The 25,716-nt window shown below is 57.3% G+C and overlaps 1 protein-coding gene across 1 annotated transcript in view; it reads right to left on the bottom strand.

The window, feature by feature from the left end:
* The window catches only part of CUBN (cubilin), a 1,794,835-nt gene that overhangs the window by 1,469,620 nt on the left and 299,499 nt on the right, over nucleotides 1-25,716 (bottom strand). Inside the window, exon 14 of the mRNA XM_069648353.1 lies at nucleotides 867-1,101. Within this exon, the coding sequence (XP_069504454.1) occupies nucleotides 867-1,101 (235 nt within the window). The remainder of the gene's footprint in view (nucleotides 1-866; nucleotides 1,102-25,716) is intronic.

Below are 25,716 nucleotides of genomic sequence, written 5' to 3'. Positions count from 1 at the left end.
ATAGGAAGAATCCAGAATTATTCCATAGTTTGGTACTCCACTTCACAGCGACATTTAGGCATATCGCTCTTTTGTCTAACATATTACCACTACGTGGGAGGGAATATCCCTGGGATGTGGCTGATACAGATGCATGGGGAGTGTACTACCGTTTCCACCACTAGGTGTCACCTTCGATCCCACAGGGATCAGCACGATCTTTACATTCATGTCCTGTGCACAGGGCGGGCAGGTGTTCATGGGTGTTACTATTTCCAGTTTAACAATAATTAATCTATTAACTGCAGAAGACCGACAGGCTAAGAGGTCACCCCGGTTATTCAAACTTGTGACCTTCTGGATGAACAATGCTCCCTACAGGAAAGGCTCAACTCATTGACCTAGTTCACGTGCAGTGAGGTCAGCGTGACATCAATACAACCAACCCTGGCTCTCAGAGGTCCAGATAACTCAAGAGAGTGTTGCGGGATGGGCGAAAAGAGGTAGGAGATGGGTTCGGGGAAGCACAGTTTGGTTGTTATTGTTGCTAAAGAAAGAGGAGAGAAAGTCATGGCACCCTTCATTGCAAGTGATGGGCTTTCCCTTGGACAGTGTGGATGTAATATATTATTGCTGAATAGATTTTGAGAAGATAAAGGAAATGGTTGTGGTTTGTTTTCCATCAGGTCGCTAAAATACCTTTCCAGATGCCTCCTCTCCCCTTTCTATGGATTATTTTTAGATTTTCATCTTTAGAACTGAAGCATCCAGAGATGGCCTTCAGACAGCCTGGAGGACTGCACTTAACGAATCACACTACTATAATCACAGAACATAGCATCACAGCGGATCATGCCATATAAGAGGTTACTCAAAATAAAACTCACCCGGTTGCCGAGTCTCCCATACCACTGTAAATCCTCCATGGCTAATCGAGTGGTCAGACTTGAACCAGAAATACAGTGAGTTGTGAGAGCTGAAGAGCTCAGCTGGAATGGTTGTACCGCAGTACTTGCCCAGCATGACATCTGAAGCCGTTTCGCCATCATGAATTTGCAGGGAGTCGAAGCTACATCTTGCACTCCCCTCCAAGTGGAAGAGCGGGAAAGTAACACGCAGGATCTAGAGGGGAGAAACACATATCTGAATAGTGGGAACATCACATTTTTTGTTGGATGAAATCATGTCTGAAGTGTACAGCATAGTAAATGTCCTTACACGTAAATAGGTGTTTTTTTGGCATAGTCTGTTATACCTGTAATAACAACTTTCTTCAAAGACATTTAGTTAAGTTCACATGGTCGACAAGAGTTAAAATCTTATTCCATGACCTTGTTTGTTGAGAGACTAAAAGGCAACATTAGAAAATAATGTTCAGTAAAATGTACAGGTTTAATATGACGGCCACCACTTTGCTGCTGACCATAGTCTGAACTTCTTTGTTGATCTAGTTCAGGGGTCTGCAACCTGTGGCTCTCTAGATGTTTTGGGCTACAAGGACCATCAACACTGGCCAGCCTGGTCAATGGAGAGGGGTCATGGGAGTCTTAGCCTAAAACATCAGAAGAGTCGCAAGTTACAGATGCCTGATTTTTAGTTTTCGACTGTCGTATTTGGCCTGCACTGCCTGGTCCACATGAAAGAGTTTGGTGAACTTGATTTTCATGCCTGAACTCATCATCACAGCTGATACGAATTAAATCCTGGTAGTCAATGGTGGGATGGAAAAGACACATAAGGTACTGTAACTGGAATATTATTGTATTCTCCTGAGAAGATAGAGACCTGCTTGCATCCTGAGAGATTGTGCACCCTTCATTGGGACACAACTTGCTGGGTGGTGGATGCTAGACTAACCACCTATGAAGATTCTGTTAGATGTATTGAACCCCATCTTGAGCTCAACAAGCTGGTCAAAATAGCTTTGATTACATGCCAATCCCTGGGCTATCTCTTTGGGCTATTTGCTTCAACACAAAGATGCCTTGCAGCTGAACGCTTATCTATGCAAGTAATTCAGCATTCCAGATATGCAGTCAAGGCAGTTTTTCAACACAATGGGGTCATTTGCACTGAGCAGAGTTCAAAGTGAAAGCCTAAAAGTGGCTGAATGATTTAATTTTGTGCTCCATCTAATTGTTGTGGCTTTCCAATGTGTAGGATGGCAGCAAAGCAGAATTTACATCTCTGCTTTGATATCGTCCTCTGTCTTGGAAGAGCACCCAGTTTTATGGCTGCATAAGAATTTAATTCAGGATAAAACTAATGGAATCCCATGGAATCTGGTGTGCTCTTATATGTGAGAAATAGCTAGCATCCTTTATAGCAGGAATACATTAATACATCATAACATAAATAAATAAATGTTAATTTGCAAGTGGTGTTTTATGTCTCAGAAAGTTGAAAGTAAAAGTGTAGAGTAACAGTAACAGTGTAGAGTAACAGTGATTTGGTCTTCATTTACAAAACAGTGCCTTTGTTGTACTCAAACAAAATATATATTGGAATCTACAAACAAGAAATATTGATGATGGGCACAGCTGCAATGCCTGTGATCAATAGTCACCATATCTATTATAAATCATGGAACTGTATCAGATGCAAAACATACATTTGAGAAAAGATGTTTAAAGGATGGCATTTTATTTCAACTGCCAATTGAGGATGTATTCAAAGTTACAAATACATCTTTGTCAAATGTACATGACAAAATGTGGTGTTTTGTATTGGCGTATACATTGTTATTTTTATACATGTGAATAGGCCTGTTAGGCACACAGAATTATATCACTGGACAATGCTGGTTCGTTTTCCAGTTAAGTCACTAACAAACTCACTCCTTCACTTCAGCCCTGCATACAGGTTCTCATGTGGGGGAGGTTGAGACTTGCTTTGACATGTATAGAATGTATAAGCAGGGTTTGCCTTTAATCATGAAAAACCCATTACATTCCCAGAACAAAAGATCTTATGAACAAGCCTTCTGAATTACTGAGCAGCCCGCCCCCACCTTTGTGAAATCATCTCAGAAGAAGATGTTCTTATAAATACAGCCTAAATTCCACAAATACAATTTCTATGGTGTGCTGGCTGATGACTATCATATCATGCCTGTTCTCCAAAGGCCCGACTTCAAACATACCTTCTTGCACTTGCAATGCTACCTATGCACTGTGTCCCCTCATAAAACCCAACCAGATGGTTAATATAATGGGAACTAGAACTTGTGTGGATGATATAAGCTAATTATTGACTGAAAGGCATGCTGGCATACTCAGTTTCATTATTCCAGAAAAAAGAAAAGTTAAGACTAGAACTTTTCATTAGAAATAAATAGGCATTGAAAGTAACATTACAATTTCATTTTAAAGATGGTTTGATATAAATCTGTAACCCTACCACTTAGAAAAAGGTAGACAAATTGTTCTGAACTTCAGAATCCCTCTATCAAAAAATCCAAACACGATATTTGTAGGATTATTACAGATTAATAACATTATTAATATTAATAACTTCATGAAACAATGGCATACATTCATGCGACCTATCCAGACGTCTGTCTAGGCTGTGGATCTTACTATGAGGAAATAAGGCATAAAACGATGTTGCATTTAAAAGTATTAAGGGCAGGTTGTTCCACACCTTTTCATGTGTAGAAATTATGATTACCTAATGAAAACTGACTGTGTTTTTCCTATGAAAGTGCCTGGCTACTGAGCAAGCCATTGGAAATATTTCACCAATCAAAAAATTGTGACATAATAAGTAACACAGTTTGAGTAAATGACTGATGATAAAAGCAGCAACACAGGGGGAATAGGACACTTAGAGGGTAATTCATAGAATTTCGCAGAAAAGTGTCGCAAGCGGCTGGCGCAGAGTGTCCGCCTGCGATTGTCTGCGGCAGGCACGTGCGCTAAAACCGATTTCCGCGCACAGCGTATTCATGGATTTTAGGCTCCCAAACCAGCCGTGGCGCAGAGTATCGCAGCGACCCTGCAGCAGCGCCAGTAACGCCCCCAAGAACGCCCTCGCGCAAGGAAAAGCCAACAAAATCGCAAAATCATCGCAAAGGGCTGCGCTAACCCTGGACCAGTTTACAGAGCTGCCAAACAAGGAACGCAAAGCGGGTAACGTGCATATCAGGGGTACGCGTGAAGTTATACACGCGATTAGCCAGGGTACGTGTATTGAAGGGGTACGCGGGAAGTTTAACACGCGATTGGCCAGGGTACGTGTATTACAGGGGTACGCGTGAAGTTTTACACGCGATTAGCCAGGGCACGTGTATCACAGGGGTACGCGGGAATTATCACACGCGATTTAGCTGGGTACGTGTATTACAGGGGTACACGGGAAGTTTTACACACGATTCGGCTGGGTACGTGTATTACAGGGGTATGCGGGAAGTTTAACACGCGATTGGCCAGGGTACGTGTATTACAGGGGTACGCGTGAAGTTTTACACGCGATTAGCCAGGGCACGTGTATCACAGGGGTACGCGGGAATTATCACACGCGATTTGGCTGGGTACGTGTATTACAGGGGTACACGGGAAGTTTTACACGCGATTAGCCAGGGTACGTGTATTACAGGGGTACGCGGGAAGTTTAACACGCGATTGGCCAGGGTACGTGTATTACAGGGGTACGCATGAAGTTTTACACGCGATTAGCCAGGGCACGTGTATCACAGGGGTACGCAGGAATTATCACAAGCGATTTGGCTGGGTACGTGTATTACAGGGGTACACGGGAAGTTTTACACGCGATTCGGCTGGGTACGTGTATTACAGGGGTACGCGGGAAGTTTAACACGCGATTGGCCAGGGTACGTGTATTACAGGGGTACGTGTGAAGTTGTACACGCGATTAGCCAGGACACGTGTATCACAGGGGTACGTGGGAATTCTCACATGCGATTTGGCCAGGTACGTGTATTACAGGGGTGCGCGGGAATTATCACATGCGATTTGGCTTGGTACGTGTATTACAGGGGTGCGTGGGAAGTTACACACGTGATTAGGCTGGGTGGGTCCTCACAGGTGTTCCCTGTACACCCTCCACGGCCCCTGCAGGCAGCCCACAAAACAGGGGACTACCCTGCACACCTGCTCATGTCCCCCTGCACCCCCACCCCCCAGCAGTGCAGGGGCAGCCTCCACCAGGCCCCCACTCATGTCTCCCACCACCCCCACCCCCCAGCAGTGCAGGGGCACCCTCCACCAGGCCCCAACCCATGTCTCCCACCATCCCCACCCCCCAGCAGTGCAGGGGCACCCTCCACCAGGCTCCCACCCATGTCTCCCACCACCCCCACCCCCCAGCCACCAGGGGCACCCTCCACCAGACCCCCACCCATGTCTCCCACCACCCCCACCCCCCAGCAGTGCAGGGGCACCCTCCACCAGGCCCCCACTCATGTCTCCCACCACCCCCACCCCCCAGCAGTGCAGGGGCAGCCTCCACCAGGCCACCACTCATGTCTCCCACCACCCCCACCCCCCAGCAGTGCAGGGGCACCCTCCACCAGGCCCCCACTCATGTCTCCCACCACCCCCACCCCCCAGCAGTGCAGGGGCAGCCTCCACCAGGCCCCCACTCATGTCTCCCACCACCCCCACCCCCCAGCAGTGCAGGGGCAGCCTCCACCAGGCCCCCACTCATGTCCCCTATCACCCCCACCCCCCCGCCAACAGGGGCACCCTCCACCAGGCCCCCACCCATGTCTCCCACCACCCCCACCCCCATCAGTGCAGGGGCACCCTCCACCAGGCCCCCACTCATGTCTACCACCACCACCAACCCCCAGCCACCAGGGGCAGCCTCCACCAGGCCCCCACTCATGTCTCCCACAACCCCCACCCCCCAGCCACCAGGGGCACCCTCCACCAGGCCCCCACTCATGTCTCCCACCACCCCCACCCCCCAGCAGTGCAGGGGCACCCTCCACCAGGCCCCCACCCATGTCTCCCACCACCCCCACCCCCCAGCAGTGCAGGGGCACCCTCCACCAGGCTCCCACCCATGTCTCCCACCACCCCCACCCCCCAGCCACCAGGGGCACCCTCCACTAGGCCCCCACTCATGTCTCCCACCACCCCCACCCCCCAGCAGTGCAGGGGCACCCTCCACCAGGCCCCCACTTATGTCTCCCACCACCCCCAGCCACCAGGGGCAGCCTCCACCAGGCCCCCACTCATGTCTCCCACCACCCCACCCCCCAGCAGTGCAGGGGCAGCCTCCACCAGGCCCCCACTCATGTCTACCACCACCCCCACCCCCCAGCCACCAGGGGCACCCTCCACCAGGCCCCCACCCATGTATCCCACCACCCCCACCCCCCAGCCACCAGGGGCACCCTCCACCAGGCCCCCACCCATGTCTCCCACCACCCCCACCCCCAGCAGTGCAGGGGCAGCCTCCACCAGGCCCCCACTCATGTCCCCTATCACCCCCCGCCACCAGGGGCAGCCTCCACCAGGCCCCCACTCATGTCTCCCACCACCCCCATCCCCCAGCAGTGCAGGGGCACCCTCCACCTGGCCCCCACTCATGTCTCCCACCACCCCCACCCCCCAGCAGTGCAGGGGCAGCCTCCACCAGGCCCCCACTCATGTCCCCTATCACCCCCACCCCCCCGACACCAGGGGCAGCCTCCACCAGGGCCCCACTCATGTCTCCCACCACCCCCACCCCCCAGCAGTGCAGGGGCACCCTCCACCAGGCCCCAACCCATGTCTCCCACCATCCCCACCCCCCAGCAGTGCAGGGGCACCCTCCACCAGGCTCCCACCCATGTCTCCCACCACCCCCACCCCCCAGCCACCAGGGGCACCCTCCACCAGACCCCCACCCATGTCTCCCACCACCCCCACCCCCCAGCAGTGCAGGGGCACCCTCCACCAGGCCCCCACTCATGTCTCCCACCACCCCCACCCCCCAGCAGTGCAGGGGCAGCCTCCACCAGGCCACCACTCATGTCTCCCACCACCCCCACCCCCCAGCAGTGCAGGGGCACCCACCACCAGGCCCCCACTCATGTCTCCCACCACCCCCACCCCCCAGCAGTGCAGGGGCAGCCTCCACCAGGCCCCCACTCATGTCTCCCACCACCCCCACCCCCCAGCAGTGCAGGGGCAGCCTCCACCAGGCCCCCACTCATGTCCCCTATCACCCCCACCCCCCCGCCAACAGGGGCACCCTCCACCAGGCCCCCACCCATGTCTCCCACCACCCCCACCCCCCAGCCACCAGGGGCACCCTCCACCAGGCCCCCACCCATGTCTCCCACCACCCCCACCCCCCAGCCACCAGGGGCACCCTCCACCAGGCCCCCACCCATGTATCCCACCACCCCCACCCCCCAGCCACCAGGGGCACCCTCCACCAGGCCCCCACTTATGTCTCCCACCACCCCCAGCCACCAGGGGCAGCCTCCACCAGGCCCCCACTCATGTCTCCCACCACCCCCACCCCCCAGCAGTGCAGGGGCAGCCTCCACCAGGCCCCCACTCATGTCTACCACCACCCCCACCCCCCAGCCACCAGGGGCACCCTCCACCAGGCCCCCACCCATGTATCCCACCACCCCCACCCCCCAGCCACCAGGGGCACCCTCCACCAGGCCCCCACCCATGTCTCCCACCACCCCCACCCCCCAGCAGTGCAGGGGCAGCCTCCACCAGGCCCCCACTCATGTCCCCTATCACCCCCCCGCCACCAGGGGCAGCCTCCACCAGGCCCCCACTCATGTCTCTCACCACCCCCACCCCCCAGCAGTGCAGGGGCACCCTCCACCTGGCCCCCACTCATGTCTCCCACCACCCCCACCCCCCAGCAGTGCAGGGGCAGCCTCCACCAGGCCCCCACTCATGTCCCCTATCACCCCCACCCCCCCCGACACCAGGGGCAGCCTCCACCAGGCCCCCACTCATGTCTCCCACCACCCCCACCCCCCAGCAGTGCAGGGGCACCCTCCACCAGGCCCCAACCCATGTCTCCCACCATCCCCACCCCCCAGCAGTGCAGGGGCACCCTCCACCAGGCTCCCACCCATGTCTCCAACCACCCCCACCCCCCAGCCACCAGGGGCACCCTCCACCAGACCCCCACCCATGTCTCCCACCACCCCCACCCCCCAGCAGTGCAGGGGCACCCTCCACCAGGCCCCACTCATGTCTCCCACCACCCCCACCCCCCAGCAGTGCAGGGGCAGCCTCCACCAGGCCCCCACTCATGTCTCCCACCACCCCCACCCCCCAGCAGTGCAGGGGCACCCTCCACCAGGCCCCCACTCATGTCTCCCACCACCCCCACCCCCCAGCAGTACAGGGGCAGCCTCCACCAGGCCCCCACTCATGTCTCCCACCACCCCCACCCCCCAGCAGTGCAGGGGCAGCCTCCACCAGGCCCCCACTCATGTCCCCTATCACCCCCACCCCCCGCCACCAGGGGCACCCTCCACCAGGCCCCCACTCATGTCTCCCACCACCCCCACCGCCCAGCAGTGCAGGGGCACCCTCCACCAGGCCCCCACCCATGTCTCCCACCACCCCCACCCCCCAGCAGTGCAGGGGCACCCTCCACCAGGCTCCCACCCATGTCTCCCACCACCCCCACCCCCCAGCCACCAGGGGCACCCTCCACCAGGCCCCCACCCATGTCTCCCACCACCCCACCCCCCAGCAGTGCAGGGGCACCCTCCACCAGGCCCCCACTCATGTCTCCCACCACCCCCACCCCCCAGCCACCGGGGCAGCCTCACCAGGCCCCCACTCATGTCTCCCACCACCCCCACCCCCCAGCAGTGCAGGGGCAGCCTCCACCAGGCCCCCACTCATGTCTACCACCACCCCCACCCCCCAGCCACCAGGGGCACCCTCCACCAGGCCCCCACCCATGTATCCCACCACCCCCACCCCCCAGCCACCAGGGGCACCCTCCACCAGGCCCCCACCCATGTCTCCCACCACCCCCACCCCCCAGCAGTGCAGGGGCAGCCTCCACCAGGCCCCCACTCATGTCCCCTATCACCCCCCCCCCGCCACCAGGGGCAGCCTCCACCAGGCCCCCACTCATGTCTCCCACCACCCCCACCCCCCAGCAGTGCAAGGGCACCCTCCACCAGGCCCCCACTCATGTCTCCCACCACCCCCACCCCCCAGCAGTGCAGGGGCAGCCTCCACCAGGCCCCCACTCATGTCTCCCACCACCCCCACCCCCCAGCAGTGCAGGGGCAGCCTCCACCAGGCCCCCACTCATGTCCCCTATCACCCTCACCCCCCCGCCACCAGGGGCACCCTCCACCAGGCCCCCACCCATGTCTCCCACCACCCCCACCCCCCAGCCACCAGGGGCACCATCCACCAGGCCCCCACCCATGTCTCCCACCACCCCCACCCCCCAGCCACCAGGGGCACCCTCCACCAGGCCCCCACCCATGTCTCCCACCACCCCCACCCCCCAGCAGTGCAGGGGCACCCTCCACCAGGCCCCCACTCATGTCTGCCACCACCCCCACCCCCCAGCCACCAGGGGCAGCCTCCACCAGGCCCCCACTCATGTCTCCCACCACCCCCACCCCCCAGCCACCAGGGGCACCCTCCACCAGGCCCCCACTCATGTCTCCCACCACCCCCACCCCCCAGCAGTGCAGGGGCACCCTCCACCAGGCCCCCACCCATGTCTCCCACCACCCCCACCCCCCAGCAGTGCAGGGGCACCCTCCACCAGGCTCCCACCCATGTCTCCCACCACCCCCACCCCCCAGCCACCAGGGGCACCCTCCACCAGGCCCCCACCCATGTCTCCCACCACCCCCACCCCCCAGCAGTGCAGGGGCACCCTCCACCAGGCCCCCACTCATGTCTCCCACCACCCCCACTCCCCAGCCACCAGGGGCAGCCTCCACCAGGCCCCCACTCATGTCTCCCACCACCCCAACACCCCAGCAGTGCAGGGGCAGCCTCCACCAGGCCCCCACTCATGTCTCCCACCACCCCCACCCCCCAGCAGTGCAGGGGCAGCCTCCACCAGGCCCCCACTCATGTCCCCTATCACCCCCACCCCCCCGCCACCAGGGGCACCCTCCACCAGGCCCCCACCCATGTCTCCCACCACCCCCACCCCCCAGCCACCAGGGGCACCCTCCACCAGGCCCCCACCCATGTCTCCCACCACCCCCACCCCCCAGCCATCAGGGGCAGCCTCCACCAGGCCCCCACCCATGTCTCCCACCACCCCCACCCCCCAGCAGTGCAGGGGCACCCTCCACCAGGCCCCCACTCATGTCTACCACCACCCCCACCCCCCAGCCACCAGGTGCAGCCTCCACCAGGCCCCCACTCATGTCTCCCACCACCCCCACCCCCCAGCCACCAGAGGCACCCTCCGCCAGGCCCCCACTCATGTCTCCCACCACCCCCACCCCCTAGCAGTGCAGGGGCACCCTCCACCAGGCCCCCACCCATGTCTCCCACCACCCCCACCCCCCAGCAGTGCAGGGCCAGCCTCCACCAGGCCCCCACTCATGTCCCCTATCACTCCCCCCCGCCACCAGGGGCAGCCTCCACCAGGCCCCCACTCATGTCTCCCACCACCCCCACCCCCCAGCAGTGCAGGGGCACCCTCCACCAGGCCCCCACTCATGTCTCCCACCACCCCCACCCCCCAGCAGTGCAGGGGCACTCTCCACCAGGCCCCCACCCATGTCTCCCACCACCCCCACCCCCCAGCAGTGCAGGGGCACCCTCCACCAGGCCCCCACTCATGTCTACCACCACCCCCATCCCCCAGCCACCAGGGGCAGCCTCCACCAGGCCCCCACTCATGTCTCCCACCACCCCCACCCCCCAGCCACCAGGGGCACCCTCCACTAGGCCCCCACTCATGTCTCCCACCACCCCCACCCCCCAGCAGTGCAGGGGCACCCTCCACCAGGCCCGCACCCATGTCTCCCACCACCCCCACCCCCCAGCAGTTCAGGGGCACCCTCCACCAGGCTCCCACCGATGTCTCCCACCACCCCCACCCCCCAGCCACCAGGGGCACCCTCCACCAGGCCCCCACCCATGTCTCCCACCACCCCCACCCCCCAGCAGTGCAGGGGCACCCTCCACCAGGCCCCCACTCATGTCTCCCACCACCCCCACCCCCCAGCCACCAGGGGCAGCCTCCACCAGGCCCCCACTCATGTCTCCCACCACCCCCACCCCCCAGCAGTGCAGGGGCAGCCTCCACCAGGCCCCCACTCATGTCTCCCACCACCCCCACCCCCCAGCAGTGCAGGGGCAGCCTCCACCAGGCCCCCACTCATGTCTCCCACCACCCCCACCCCCCAGCAGTGCAGGGGCAGCCTCCACCAGGCCCCCACTCATGTCCCCTATCACCCCCACCCCCCCGCCACCAGCGGCACCCTCCACCAGGCCCCCACCCATGTCTCCCACCACCCCCACCCCCCAGCCACCAGGGGCACCCTCCACCAGTCCCCCACCCATGTCTTCCACCACCCCCACCCCCCAGCCACCAGGGGCACCCTCCACCAGGCCCCCACCCATGTCTCCCACCACCCCCACCCCCCAGCAGTGCAGGGGCACCCTCCACCAGGCCCCCACTCATGTCTACCACCACCCCCACCCCCCAGCCACCAGGGGCAGCCTCCACCAGGCCCCCACTCATGTCTCACACCACCCCCACCCCCCAGCCACCAGGGGCACCCTCCACCAGGCCCCCACTCATGTCTCCCACCACCCCCACCCCCCAGCAGTGCAGGGGCACCCTCCACCAGGCCCCCACCCATGTCTCCCACCACCCCAACCCCCCAGCAGTGCAGGGGCAGCCTCCACCAGGCCCCCACTCATGTCCCCTATCACCCCCCCCGCCACCAGGGGCAGCCTCCACCAGGCCCCCACTCATGTCTCCCACCACCCCCACCCGCCCAGCAGTGCAGGGGCACCCTCCACCAGGTCCCCACTCATGTCTCCCACCACCCCCACCCCCCAGCAGTGCAGGGGCACCCTCCACCAGGCCCCCACTCATGTCTCCCACCACCCCCACCCCCCAGCAGTGCAGGGGCACCCTCCACCAAGCCCCCACCCATGTATCCCACCACCCCCACCCCCCAGCCACCAGGGGCACCCTCCACCAGGCCCCCACCCATGTCTCCCACCACCCCCACCCCCCAGTAGTGCAGGGGCACCCTCCACCAGGCCCCCACCCATGTCTACCACCACGCCCACCCCCCCGCCACCAGGGGCAGCCTCCACCAGTCCCCCACTCATGTCCTCCTGCTCACAGGCCCTGACAATCCTCAAGCATGTGCCTCATGGCCAGCCACCACAGCCCAAAGACACAACCAAGTATTACATGTGCCCATGATACTACTCCAATGGAAACAATGTAAATCAACACATGTGTCTCACACACACACAATGGTTGCAAGGGAATCTGAAAACCCATATCATGACATGCATGAAAACAATGAGATGAAACCACACATTGAAGAATGAAAAAATCAAAATAATGTATTAAAAACAACAGCAATGGCTATCAAAATCAACCAAAATACACAAGTAAAATAATTAAAAAATTAAGCAGGCTGTCTCTTTTCAAAATGAAATCAACAAATGACAATACGAAAAAATATCTTCCAAAGTTCAAGTCCATGAAAAGTAAATGAAGGTAAAAAAGAAATAGAAAACCATTGCTCCATGGAAAAAAATATTCATAGGTAAAAAAATATCCTAATCCAAAGTCCAACTATGTACAAAGTATTCAGGGTCCATCATCCCAAGAGAAGAAATGAAACCTACCAAAAAACCTATCTAAAATGAAACTATATACAAAAGGTGGAGCAGTGTCCGTCGACTCCAAAGAAAAATAAACTGCAAAGGAAACCTATCACTAAATAACTATATACAATGGCGGCGGGCCAGTCCAGCGGCTCACTTAGTGGTGTTCCGGGCCAGGGCATTATCGAACTCCTCGTCTATGTCCCGGAGGCGGTCCTGTTCCATGGCCCCGAGGGTCCGCAGGGACGCCGACATGTTCACCTCCAACTCCCTGCGGATTGCCTCGAGGCACTCGGCCCGCCTCAGGGCCCTCCGCATGGAGTTCTCCGCCCTGACCATCGTGAGCCGCGCCTCTTCTGCCTGCCGCCGCTCCGCATCTATGGCGTGGCCCAACCGCTGCCACACGGAAGACACTTCCCGTCCAGGGTCCTCCTGCCCTCCGGCCGATGCCTGCCCCTCCGATGTTGAAGGCCCCGAGCTATCGTGGCTCCCACCTACAGCCTCCTGCTGCTGTAGCTGCTGCTGTCCATGTGCCCTGTCCGATGGTGCCTGCACATCCTCCTCCAGCTGGGGTGCAGTCGTTGACGTGGCCACCCCTGCTGGACGTCCGACTCCCGACTGTGGCAGGGATCTGTTGTCCACCAGCCTGGCCGCACGGTCGGAGGCAGCTCCACAGGGCACCCAGGTGACACATGGGTGGGAAGATGGCATGGAGGACGACTGGGTCATAGGGGGTTCTGTGGAGAAGGGGGTCGGAACAAGGTCCAGGAAACGCAGGAATCTAGCCCTGGTGAGCTGTCCCAGTGGGTCAACGCGGTCAACGAGCCATGCGAGAAGACGTGCAGACTCATCATGAAAAGACTGCAGGTCAGCTCGCATGGCCCGTTGACGCAACGCCACCCCACCCTGGACAGGCACAACCTGGTGCAGGATAGCCACATCCGCAGGGAGTGGAAGGCCAGGTGTCGTAAGCCAATCCTCTCCCTGAGAACGGGTCTGGAGGTAGGCATCCCCGCTGGTGCAAGATGATGCAGTGACAGGAGCAGGGACAGGATTGTACACAGGCACCTCCGCGGCGGCCTGTGCTGCCTCCTGTCCCTGATCCTGCACTGCACCACTAGCACCAGTGGAATCCCCACCTCCAGATCCCGCCACTGTCGCTTGCACGGCCTCCTCCTCCACCAAACCCCCCACCAACCTGGTTGACTCCGTGCCATCTTCCCCCGTTGGGCCCTGTGGGGTCCCAGCTGCCCCTTCTTCTGCCGAGGAGTCCAACTCCAACCTCCGCCTCTTGGACCTCCCCTCGGCAGCTGCGGCCTGGCACACGGCACCGGACTCCTCACTCCCTGACGAGATCACAACCTGGGAGGGGATCCGGGCCTTGCGTCTCCGGCTGGTGGTGCGACCCCTGCCGCTGTGCTCCACAGCACCTTCTCCGCCCTCTTCATCAGTTGACGCTGCAGACAGGGAGAAAGAAAACACAGGCATCAGGGCACTGTAAAATGGACTCATACACACATGACAGTTATACATGAGTGGCATTGGTAAACCTCAGACATGGCATCACAATCCCCAACACACATGTCATTTCAACTTGCACACATGAGCCATACCACAGCCATAATGCAACAGCCAGCACCATCCATTCACATACAACACCATGAGCAGCCAAAGGTCATCCACACATCACATGCAACATAGGGAGTACACTACACATGCACACACAACACCAAACTTGCATGCATGTGTACACCTCCGCCAACTGTCGCAGTGTTTTGATCGACATCCATGTCACACCTGACAATCATTCCTCCACATCCTGTGCCATGCAAGCCCACACACACAAGCACCATCCATGTGTCACACATGAGACCCCTCGCATGTGTCACCCTCACGGCCCTGTACACCCCCCCTTCTTGGCCACATAAAAATACATGTTCAACCTGCACACTCCTGGCACACCACCACACGCACAGCTTACAATCAGTATGCATGTACACTTACCGCTCGACTCCAGACAGGTCTGCTTCTCAAGGACCTGGATGTGGAGCGCTGGGGATATGCGTTCCAGGACCCTCATCTGATCTTCCGACAAGTGGACCCGGCGCCCCTTAGCATCCGCTGCCTTCAGGAGGCGCCGGGCCTTGTTGAGGGTCCTGGACCTGAAGTCCTCCCAGCGCTTCCTGACACGTTCGTAGTCGCGGACTGCCACCTCCTCCGCGTTGATGGCAGTCACGATGTCCATCCAGATCCGAGTCCGTCCTTCCTTGTCGGCGCGCAACCTTCCGAAGAGGGCATCATACTGCCCCAGGACATGCTCCACCAGGACACCAACTTCGGTGGCAGTGAAGCTGGTGCCCCTCTGCCTCCTTGGCCGGGGGTTGCCACTGGTGCCAGATGTTGCAGTGCCCGACATGGCAACCCCAGAGGCAGGAGTGGGTGGGCAACTGGGTCCTGGGGCTGGGCTGTGGGGTGATGGAAAATCAGTCGGGAGTGTTTGGTTCCAGCAGGGGTGGTCACAGCAACAGCACCCCTGGCTGATGTGCAGGCAGCAAATGGCAGGGCACGTGGACAGCAGGCAGTCAGGCAGCAGCAGATGGCAGGTGGGAGCGTGCTCAGGGCTCTGGGGGGCAGTAATTTGGCCTTCTGGGCAGGAGCGTGGTCTTCCGTGTGTGAACGCGTGGCCAGCTTGATACGGAGTGATTTGGCACGTGAAAATCCAACACGTCTGCGTGTAATTCGAGGAAAGGCCCTTAGCGCGTAAATGCGTCGCCAGCGTATGCGCGTCTATGAAGTCACGTGCACGTTGAATTGGGCACACGTTGGAAAATGTTGCGTGTGAAAAAAATGAAAGACACGTCCGAGTGTCAAAGCGTGTAATTGGTGGGAATGGGCCTAGCGCGTACACGCGGCAGTGACAAAGCGTGTAATTGGTGAAAATGGACCTACACGCAGAAGTGACAAAGCGTGTAATTGGTGGAAATGGCCCTACACGCAGAAGTGACAAAGCGTGTAATTGGTGGAAAAGGCCCTAGCGCGTACACGCCGCGTAAGTGACGCTGGACGTGTGGGCCTGCATAAAAGGTACGTGTAGAACACCATTTCCTTGTACGTGCTTTTTTCGTGGAGAGCGAGTGGGTGAATTCTGTACTTCTTGTCGTTTCACACGCGATTTACTTCACAGCGTTTCAAGTTCGTACTCCCTGTTACCTCTGACAGCTTTTTCTCTTTTTTCTCTTTTACTGGTTTACTTGGGCCTGTTCCCTCAAACAGTGTTCCCTTCTACTGTTGTCCTGTCTCCTCAGACAGCGTACAAATCTTCTTTTGGCGGGGGTGTTGCCAACCAAACGCGCTCCTTTTTCACGCTCTTTTACCTGGCAGATGGTGAGTCACGCACGTATCTAACATCTGTGCTTGCCCCGTGTGTAGCCTACCCCTTCAGAGGTCATTCTAGGCTGCGTGTGACATGCATATGTTCATTCTTGTGTTACTGGGTGCCACAGCGTAGTGCAGGTTTTTCTTTCTGCACACGTGGTGTAGGAGGGGTTGCGTGCACGTCATCTCCCTTTTTGGGCCTCCTGTGCGTAGCGTGACCCGTCATCTTTCCCCAGGGGTTACATTCAGCCTTGCTAGAGCACTAGGGTACAATTACCATCTGGTACCCAACCCCTTTGACCCCCAATTGCCCAGGACAATAGTTTACAGCCACTCCCATACGCACATTAACATCAGTGCCATGGCTGGGAGGCGAGGATTCCGTAAGGGTGGCAAAGGTGGAAGAGCCACAAGTGGTGGCCGTGGTGGATCCGGTAGGGGACGTGGTCATTACTTGCAGGGTGAGCCTGTCCCCCCATGTGTGGAGGACCAGTCAAGGGCACCCATAATCCCCCCCCTCCCGTTGAGGCTGATGTGGCTGACACCATCCATGCTCAGCCCTTGTTGGACCAGCCCATTGTGGCACCAGACCTGGCTGACTCCATGGCTGACTTCCAGGTCAGCAGGCCTATGACACGTGCGCTGGTGCACGTTGATGTGATCATGCCACGTGGATCTGGGGCAGCAAGGTCATCTGCTGCCCCAAGTAGGCAGGGCGGAGAGGCTGCAGGGGCAGCTGCGGCTCCATCCACCCCAGCTCTCACACACCCAGCCAGGACAGTGTCGGTCCTAGTCCATCCTGCTGACATTCCCCCTGACACCATTACACTTGAGCCAATGCCTGCACCAACTCCCATGCTGAGTGTGCAATCCCACACTCCTGATACAGAGTCCACCAGGGCTCCTTCCCCTAGTGTCCAGAGCGGCGCAGGACACTCAGGATCACCACCACCTTCCAAGCGGAAGAGGAAGAGTGCTCGTCCGGCACAGGCTGATGCCCCAGACACGGCTACACAGTCCGGCCCGTCGAGGAAGCCCAGCTTCACGGATGACGAACTGAATGCACTTGTCGAGTATGTGTCCGGACATGATAACGAGATGGTCATTGTTGCAGGATCCAAGACCACACCTGCACAACGCCAGGCACACTGGCAGACCGTTGCGGACATCGTAAGTGCCCTTGGAATCGTGAGGCGCACAGCCAATGATTGCTATAAGCGCTGGAATGACCTAAAGCGCAGGGCAAAGAATGAGCTGGCCTCAAGTCATGCCGCAACTCTAGTGACTGGAGGTGGGTCTCCAGTAGTGGACATGGAACTCACTCCACATGAGTCAGTCGCTGGGACCTACGTCACGGAGGAACAGATCCAAGGCGTGAGAGATCTGCCTGATTACGAGGCATTGTCCGGTGAGTGCACATGCATGTGTGTGTCATCCATGTGCATGGTGTGTGTGTGAGGGCTTCTGTTTGTGTGCCAGGTGAGAGTGTGTGCGCCTGAGACTTATGGGTCAGACATGTGCTTCATGCAATACATCCTGCGCAGTTGCATTTGGCCATAGCAGTATCCCTTCTGCCAACAGTAGACATCTAGCCCAACAGCACGCCAGTTGCCCTTGAAGTGTCACCTTGCCACAACATTGTTGCTTATTTTTCTCTGTTCATTCAGGCAGATTGTTTGCATTCCACCACTTTTACTAGGCATTTCTCAGTCCTCTAGTCCCATATCTGACATGGCTATGGTAAAGTGGAGTGACTTTGTTACCTGGATATCATTTGTTCACACATGTCCCTGTGCAATTGGACCATTTTGGACTGGCAGCTCCCGGTGAAAAATCTGACCTGTTTGAATTAGAAAAGCTATTACATGCGGGAACTGGACTGAATGAATAGGTGCTGCCCTCCTCTCCATCTTCACTCAATAGCAATGGTACATGCCATCTGTGTGATGGCATGTGTGTTTCACCTGGCAATCACAGGCCAATGTGTGATGCCACTGCCAGGCAGCATGCAGAAAATGTGTTCATCTTCCATCTTGGTGCATTCAGTGTGTGCCATTTGCCTGCCCTTCATATGCAGTGAGGGTGCATGCATGGGAGGGTTTTAGTCATGTGTGACATGTGTCAATCAAGTACTGGTTCTCTTGCTTCTCAGCCCTCATTGTGTGCCATGGTGCTAATGCCTGTTTCCATTTCTTTGTTTTTATGTCTTTGCAGGGGAAGACGCACCTGATACTGCTGGGGTTGTGGAGATGGTGCAGACCCAGGAGGGGTCCGAGGGCCGACCAACCACCAGTGAGGGACGTGGTGTGGTGGTGGGTGAGAACCCACAAGTGCTGCAGGTCGTGCTCTCAAGGGGTGTCTCTGGCTGCACCTCCCCCGAGCTGTACTCAGGTGTTGATTCGGATGATGAGACCTACGTGCCGTCGCAGGTGAGTGTTCCAGGGAGGGATTCTGATCTGTCCCACCCACCTGCACCAGGGTCAGAACCCTCAATGGGGTTGTCAGTGTTGGCAGCTATGCCTTTGGTGGTTACGGATGCAGGGTCACACTCCGCGACATCTGATCCTGTTCCTGGGCCAGCAGATCAGAGGGGGAATGCAGTCCTGCAGCCTCAGGCAGTGACGGCACAGCAAGGTGCAGTTCGCCTTGCCCCAGACAGGTGTGGTGCCTGCCGACGTGGTGGCCGTACGCCACCTGGAAATACCGCATGGGAGCAATACATTTACGGTATGGCAACCCAACAGGCAGCATCATCCGAGATGATGGCTCAGGCCATGGATAGGGTGGCCACTTCCATTGTCCCCCCTGAAAGGCTGATGGAGCGACTACAGCAGGCAACCGACTCCATCTGCCAGTCACACAGGGAGGACATGTTGGCGTCCAACAGGGACAGGCGGGCGGCACTGGCAACTCTGCAGGAGGCCATCTCCATAGAGTCCCAGGGCCACAGGGAAGCCCTGAGGCAGGAGCTCCTTCACCTCAGGACGACTCTTGTTGAGCTTGAGGCTTCAACACACCAAAGGACAGAACAGCAGCTGGAGCGTCTCACCCGTACGCTCTCAGCTGAGATGCAGGCAACGAGGGCCTAGGTCCGGGCATCCCGTGAGTTGTTGCATGGGGACCTCCGCACACACATCCTCCAGAACGAGACCTACCACACCCGCATGCTTGCAGCCATGGAGGAGCAGACTAGGGCCTTGCGTGGGCTGCCTCCCATAGTGCAACCACCTCCGGATGCAGCTGCACAGGGTGATAATAGCGACAGCAGTGATACTCCCACAATAGGGTAGCCGTGTGGGCCATGAGCCCATGGAGGTGTTTTTTTTCCCAGGATCCACACAGGTGGGTTTTGGTGTGCACCCTGTCCTCGGACCTCCTGGGTGGCCTCCCCAACCCCACCGGGCCCATCAATGGCCATTTTTGATTTTTTTTTATTTTTATTTTTATTTTTATTTTTCCCAATTTTTTTGGGACAATTTGTTGCCTTCCGTGGTTCCTGTGGGCATACGCTGCATTGTGGCTGGGCACATGCAGGCTTGTCATGTATTTGGTTCAGATGCTTGGGTTTGAGTCACACACACCCCTCCTGCTTCCCGTTGCCATGGGCTTGCAAAGGGTGTGCCCAAGTGACATTGACGTACATGGCGACATTGGACTCCCACTACATGTGTGGGTAGTCTAGTCAATACTGTGTATACATTCCTAGTGCATATTGCTGTTGTGTTGTACACTGCATGTTGCATTGATGTGTAACTCATCATCTGTGTCTACCTCCCAATTTGCAGGTCCCTTCCTCATGTCTACACAAGGCCCTCTAGTTTGGAGATGGGGTCCATGTTGGCAGCAGTGCACCTACAACTCTACACAGTGCCAACACTGTACAGTTGGAAGTGGTGGGAGTGCAGGCATTTCCAGGTGGTGAGACTACTAATTTATTACATTTGTGATGTCATGTTAATGGTAGTACCTGCTCAAGTTTGTTGTTGGTCCTGCATTACTGTGAGCATTTCAGGTGTTGCAAGTTTCAATTAGGGACACTGTACATTGTGACACTTGTGTCATGTTGTGGGGATTACTTTGTTTACCTGCAAATAGAATGCCATGGCACAGTGTGTCGTGTGGCGGTGCTGGGGATGGGTTGGCTGACATGGCACTGTCCTCTTGTTGCATTTTGCAAGTGGGTATTCATTTTAGCTGCTTGAATGTGTTTCTTCACAAAACTGCCTTGGTGGTGTCTGTGTGGGTAGGGATGCACACATTGTAACACTTCCAGGTGAACAATCTCAGGCTGATATGGTTTTCACGGTTGATTCTCCAGACATTCAGGATCAGTGTCAGGTTGAGTCATCATTGATTGTCAGATGGAATGTGCCAGGGCAGCGTGCACTCCACAGGGGTGTGATTTCTATGTGAAGTAATTAGCCAATAGCTGTGTACGGGCTGCCTCCCCCCGTGCCCTTTCCCCTCCCATGCGCAGCGGCTGTGCATGTGGTTGGGGATGTGGGGCCACCATCATGTCCACGGCCAGGCCCCGGCGTGTTGCAACGTTGTGCAGGACACATGCTGCCACTATGATCCTGCACACTACTGGGGGAGCGTATAACAGCTGCCTGCCAGAACGGTCAAGGGAGTGAAAGCATGACTTTAGCACTCCGAATGTGCGCTCCACTATGCCCCGGGTTGTAATGTGGGCTGTGTTATATCTTACCTCGGGTGGCGTGGTGGGGTTCCGAATTGGCGTCATCATGTGGGGGCTGAGAGGGTAGGCACTGTCCCCTGTGGAGGCGGTGATTGGTATCATTGGTGGGGTTGTGACCTTGCTCAGTATCTGACATGCATGCATGTGCAGTGGCATTCATACTCACCAAGCAGCCATGTATCGCCATGCCGCCCAGCTTCTAGGTCCTGGCTTAGGGTGGACATTCGGTAAATGAAGCTGTCGTGGGTGGACCCGGGATAGTTGGCATATACTGAGGTGATGATTCCCTTGGCATTACATACTACCTGCACGTTGATGGAATGCCAGTGCTTGCGGTTCCTATAGATGTGCTCTGATGCCCTGGGGGGACGTAGAGCCACATGGGTGCAGTCGATGGCACCTAGCACTTTGGGGAATCGTGCCACACCGTAAAAATCCAGGGCGGCAGCATGCGTTTCTGCAGGTGTTCTGGCCAAGTATATGTGCCTGCGGACTTATGGGCGTGCAGTGATGATGTTCAAGACCTGGTGTAGGCAGCGTGACTGGGTGGCCTGTGACACCCCACCCACTATGGCACTTGTCCGCTGAAATGATCCAGTGGCTAAGAAGTGCAGTACATTGAGGACCTTCTCCAGGGGGCTGAGTGCTTGGGAGCACAGGGTGGGTGATGTGAGGTCATCCTCCCACTCACTCACCAGGTCCAGTATTATGTGTGGTGGAAACCTGTACCTCCCATACACCTGGTCATCAGGCATCCCGAAAAGGCTGGTTCTGGGTGTGAATATTCTGGCCCTGACTATCCTCCTCCTCCTCCTTTGGTAGCCCATGGCCACTGCTGCTAGGAACGGGATATTCATCCTGGGTCTGAGCTTGTTATTTTGTTAGCGCGCAAATTTATGCGTTGCGCGTGTTGTAGGCGAGCGTGTGACCCGCGCACCCCTGAAATCCAGTACCCAGTCCAATAGCGTGTGGAAATTCCCGCGCACCCCGGGATACAGGTGCGCTGACGTACTTGCGTGTTTAAGTGCCCGCGCACCCCTGAAATACACGTACATAGGCCAATCGCGTGTACGCGCACTTTTGTCCAATTACACGCGATGACACTCTGACGTGCTGTCCAATTACACGCGATGACACTCTGACGTGCAGTCTTTCCACGTGTGCTCCGTTATCACGTGCTGTGTGGGAAACACCCGTGCGGGTCACGTCACAGACGCGCTTACGCGCTGAGGGCCTTTGGTCCTATAGAATCGCGTATGCGGGCTGACGCGCTTACGCGCTAAGGCCCTTTCCTCGGATTTCACGCTGACGTGCAGGATTTTCACGTGCCAAATCACTTCGTATCAAGCTGGCCACGCGAAAACACAAGGAAGACCACGCTCCTGCCCAGAAGGCCGAATTACTGCCCCCCAGTGCCCCGAGCAGCCTCCCACGTGCCATCTGCTGCCTGCCTGCCTGCTGCCACCGTGCGCTGCCATTTGGTGCCTGCACATCAGCCATCTGCAGTGGTCCAGTTGCTGTGTCCACCCCTGCTGGAACTGAAGACTCCCGACTGGGATTATATCGCTCCACAGCCCAGCCCCAGGACCCAGTTGCCCACCCACACCTGCCTCTGGGGTTGCCATGTCGGGCACTTCCACATCTGGCACCAGTGGCAACCCCAGGCCAGAGGGGCAGAGGGGCACCAGCTTCACTGCCACCGAAGTTGGTGTCCTGGTGGAGCATGTCCTGGGGCAGTATGATGCCCTCTTTGGATCGTCCCGCGCCAGCAAGGAAGGACAGGAGAGGATCTGGGCCGACTGTGTGGTTGCCATCAACGCGGAGTGGGTGGCAACCCGTGACGTCCAGAAGATCAAGAAGCGCTGGGAGGACTTGAGGTCCAGGACCCTCGTGAAGGCCCGGCGCCTCGTGGAGGGGGGCCGGGGCCGCATGAGTTCCATCCAGATGAGGGTCCTGGAACGCGTACGCCCAGCGCTCCACGCCCAGATCCTTGAGAGGGAGACCCGTCTGGAGTTGAGCGGTAAGTGTCCAAGCATAGCTGTGTGAGACAGGGCATGTTGCGTTGTGCTGGTTCTCTGATACTTGCCTGTATGTGTGACATAGGCCATGTATGCATGTATGTGTGCAGGGACATCATGGTAATGCATGTGCGACCAGTGATGTGTGAACCACATGGTTGTTGCATGTGTTTAAATGCCACATGGGGAGCCCTATGCAGATTTTAAACATGAGAGCATGCCAGTCTCTGTTCCTGGACATGGGTGGGGGTGAGGGATGGGTGCTGATGCCAGGTACATATATGGTAGCCAGGTCTGTGTGCCTGACCTGCGTGTCTGTGACTTGTGCATGCCATGGATGCATGACACATGTGTGTGACAATGCACAGATTCACTGATGCAGCCTAGTTACCCTTGTATCCGCTGTGTTTGGGGTGTACGGGGCCAGATGGATGTGACTGAGGTGAAGTGTGTGCATGTGATAGGCATGACCCATGATGCATGTGAGTTCCATATCATTGGCCCTCATTACGACCCTGGCGGAGGTCCATGGTGCAATTTGCACCATGGACCATGGCGCAGAGCTGCCAACACCGCCATGGGGGTTGGCGGACTTACCGCCCCATTCCGAGGTTGGCGGGGCGGTAAGTCCCCAATCCCCATTTACCCTTCCCCATTCCCATTTTTGCCCCATAGGGTATAATGGGAGTGGGGAAGGCGTTAATTACGCCACCGTAAATTACGGTGGCGTAATTAACAACAAGTCCCGTAGCGCCATGGATTTTTCCGCCTGCAAAAAGCAGGCGTAAAAATCACCATGGCGCTACGGAATGTCGTAGTCTGGCGGAGAGGTACGCCATGCATTACGCTGGCGTAAACCCCTCTCCGCCAGGGTCGTAATGAGGGCCATTGTATTTTTTCAAGAGTCCATTGGACATGTATGGAAATGTCCATGGCATGCACCATGCCTGTTACTGTGTGTGTTTTGCCTGGACTGACCCATGTGTTGTGGAGGGACATGATGGAAGTGTACTTTGACAGTGGTACTCATCTGCTATTGCTTCCTGTCTAGGGGACCATTGTACAGTACCCTGATGCTTGTGTTCTTTGTCTCCCTCTACGCAGCGGCTAGTGAAGAAGAGGGCGGAGACGGCGCTGTGGAGCAAGACGGCAGGGATGCCCCCACGGCTGCAGCGGAAGGGGTGGGTGAGCCCCCACAGGGGCCTGCTATGGTGGAAGACGGTGAGGAGCCATCCAGGTTGGTGGTTTCCACAGAGGAGGAGGAGGCCGCCACAGGGGCACACATGGGGCCTGGTGGGGGCATCCCTGCTGGTGAAAGTGGTGCAGTCCAGGGCCAGGGGCAGGAGGCAGCACAGGTCACCGTGGAGGGGCCTGTGCATGTCGCTGTCCCTGACCCTGTGAGTGCACCACCATGCACCAGCAGGGATGCCCCGTCCCAGGCCCGTCCGCAGGTAAAGGGGATGTCCATGTCACCTGACTCCCCTCCACCTGCGGACGAGGGGACCCGTGTCCGTATGGAGAAGGTCCTGATTGGGGTTGCGATGCGCGCGGGTGCAATTCGTGATGACGTGCGTGCTTCCGGGGAGAAGCACGCACATCATCACGAAGAGCACCGTGCCGACGTGGCCCAATTGGGATCTTCCATGTTCGGGGGTTTCCTGCATGTGTCGGCCAATCTGGCGGCCCTCTCCTCCTCTGTGGAGGCTATACGCCGGTCGTTCTCCTTGCCGTCTTCCGGCCCAGATGCCACCAGGGCCCCCTGTGGACCTGCCCTGACCTATGCAGCCAGCTCGGTGGGGATCCTATCCCTGCCACAGTCGGGAGTCGGAGGTCAAGCAGGGGTGGACACCACAGCAACTGTACCCCAGCAGATGGAGGATGTGCCGGCATCATCAGGCAGGGCACGTGCACGACGGCGTCGGTGGATTCCATCAGCCTGGATGCCGTCGTGCTGGCAGAGGCAGTTGCGTCGGAGGCAGCAGCAGAGTCAACGTGGGAGGCATCATGGCTCAGGGCCATCAACATCGGAGGGGCAGGCATCGGCCGGAGGGCAGGAGGACCCAGGACAGGAAGTGTCTTCCGTGTGGCTGCGGTTGGGCCAGCAAATAGGTGCGGAGGTGCAGCGGGCGGAAGAGGAGCGGCTCACGATGGTCAGGGCGGAGAACTCCATGCGGAGGGCCCTGAGGCGGGCCGAGTGCCTCGAGGCAATCCGCAGGGGGTTGGAGGAGCAGATGGCGTCGTCCCTGCGGACCCTCGGGGCCATGGAACAGGACCGCCTCCGGGACATAGACGAGGAGTTTGATGATGCCCTGGCCCGGAACACTACGGAGTGAGCCGCTGGACTTGCCCGCCGCCTTTGTATATAGTTCTTTAGTTTTAGGTTTCATTTATTTATTCTTATGATTTGGAGTCGACGGACACAGCTCCACTTTTTGTATATAGTTGCATTTTTGTTAGTGTTTTTTGTAGGTTTCCTTTGTTCAGTTGGGCTCATGGACCCTTGGATATTTTGTACATAGTTCTTCATTGGATTGTTTTATTTTTTAATTTTTTTATTTGTTCTCCATGGAGCAATGGTGTTTGGATTTATTTTTTTTCTGTCGGATTGATTTCATTTTTAATGTGACTTTGAAGTACATTTTTTTTGGATTTGGTGTTTTTAATTTTTTTGGACGGACATGCACCTTTTCTTTTTTTGATTGGCATTGTAGTTTGTTTCATTTCATTTGCATTCATATTTTTTTAATACAATTTTGTTTTCATACTTCACTGTGTGGTATCATCTCATTGGTTTCATGCATGTCATGTTGGGTGTTTTCCAATTCATTTGCAACCATTGTGTGTGACAGACATG

This window comes from Ambystoma mexicanum, chromosome 2q, assembly GCF_040938575.1.
Source record: "Ambystoma mexicanum isolate Mex_15411 chromosome 2q, UKY_AmexF1_1, whole genome shotgun sequence".
NCBI classification, from domain to species: Eukaryota; Metazoa; Chordata; class Amphibia; order Caudata; family Ambystomatidae; genus Ambystoma; species Ambystoma mexicanum.
The sequence above is the reverse complement of the archived record's forward strand: the minus strand, read 5'-3'. Positions and strand labels throughout refer to the sequence as shown.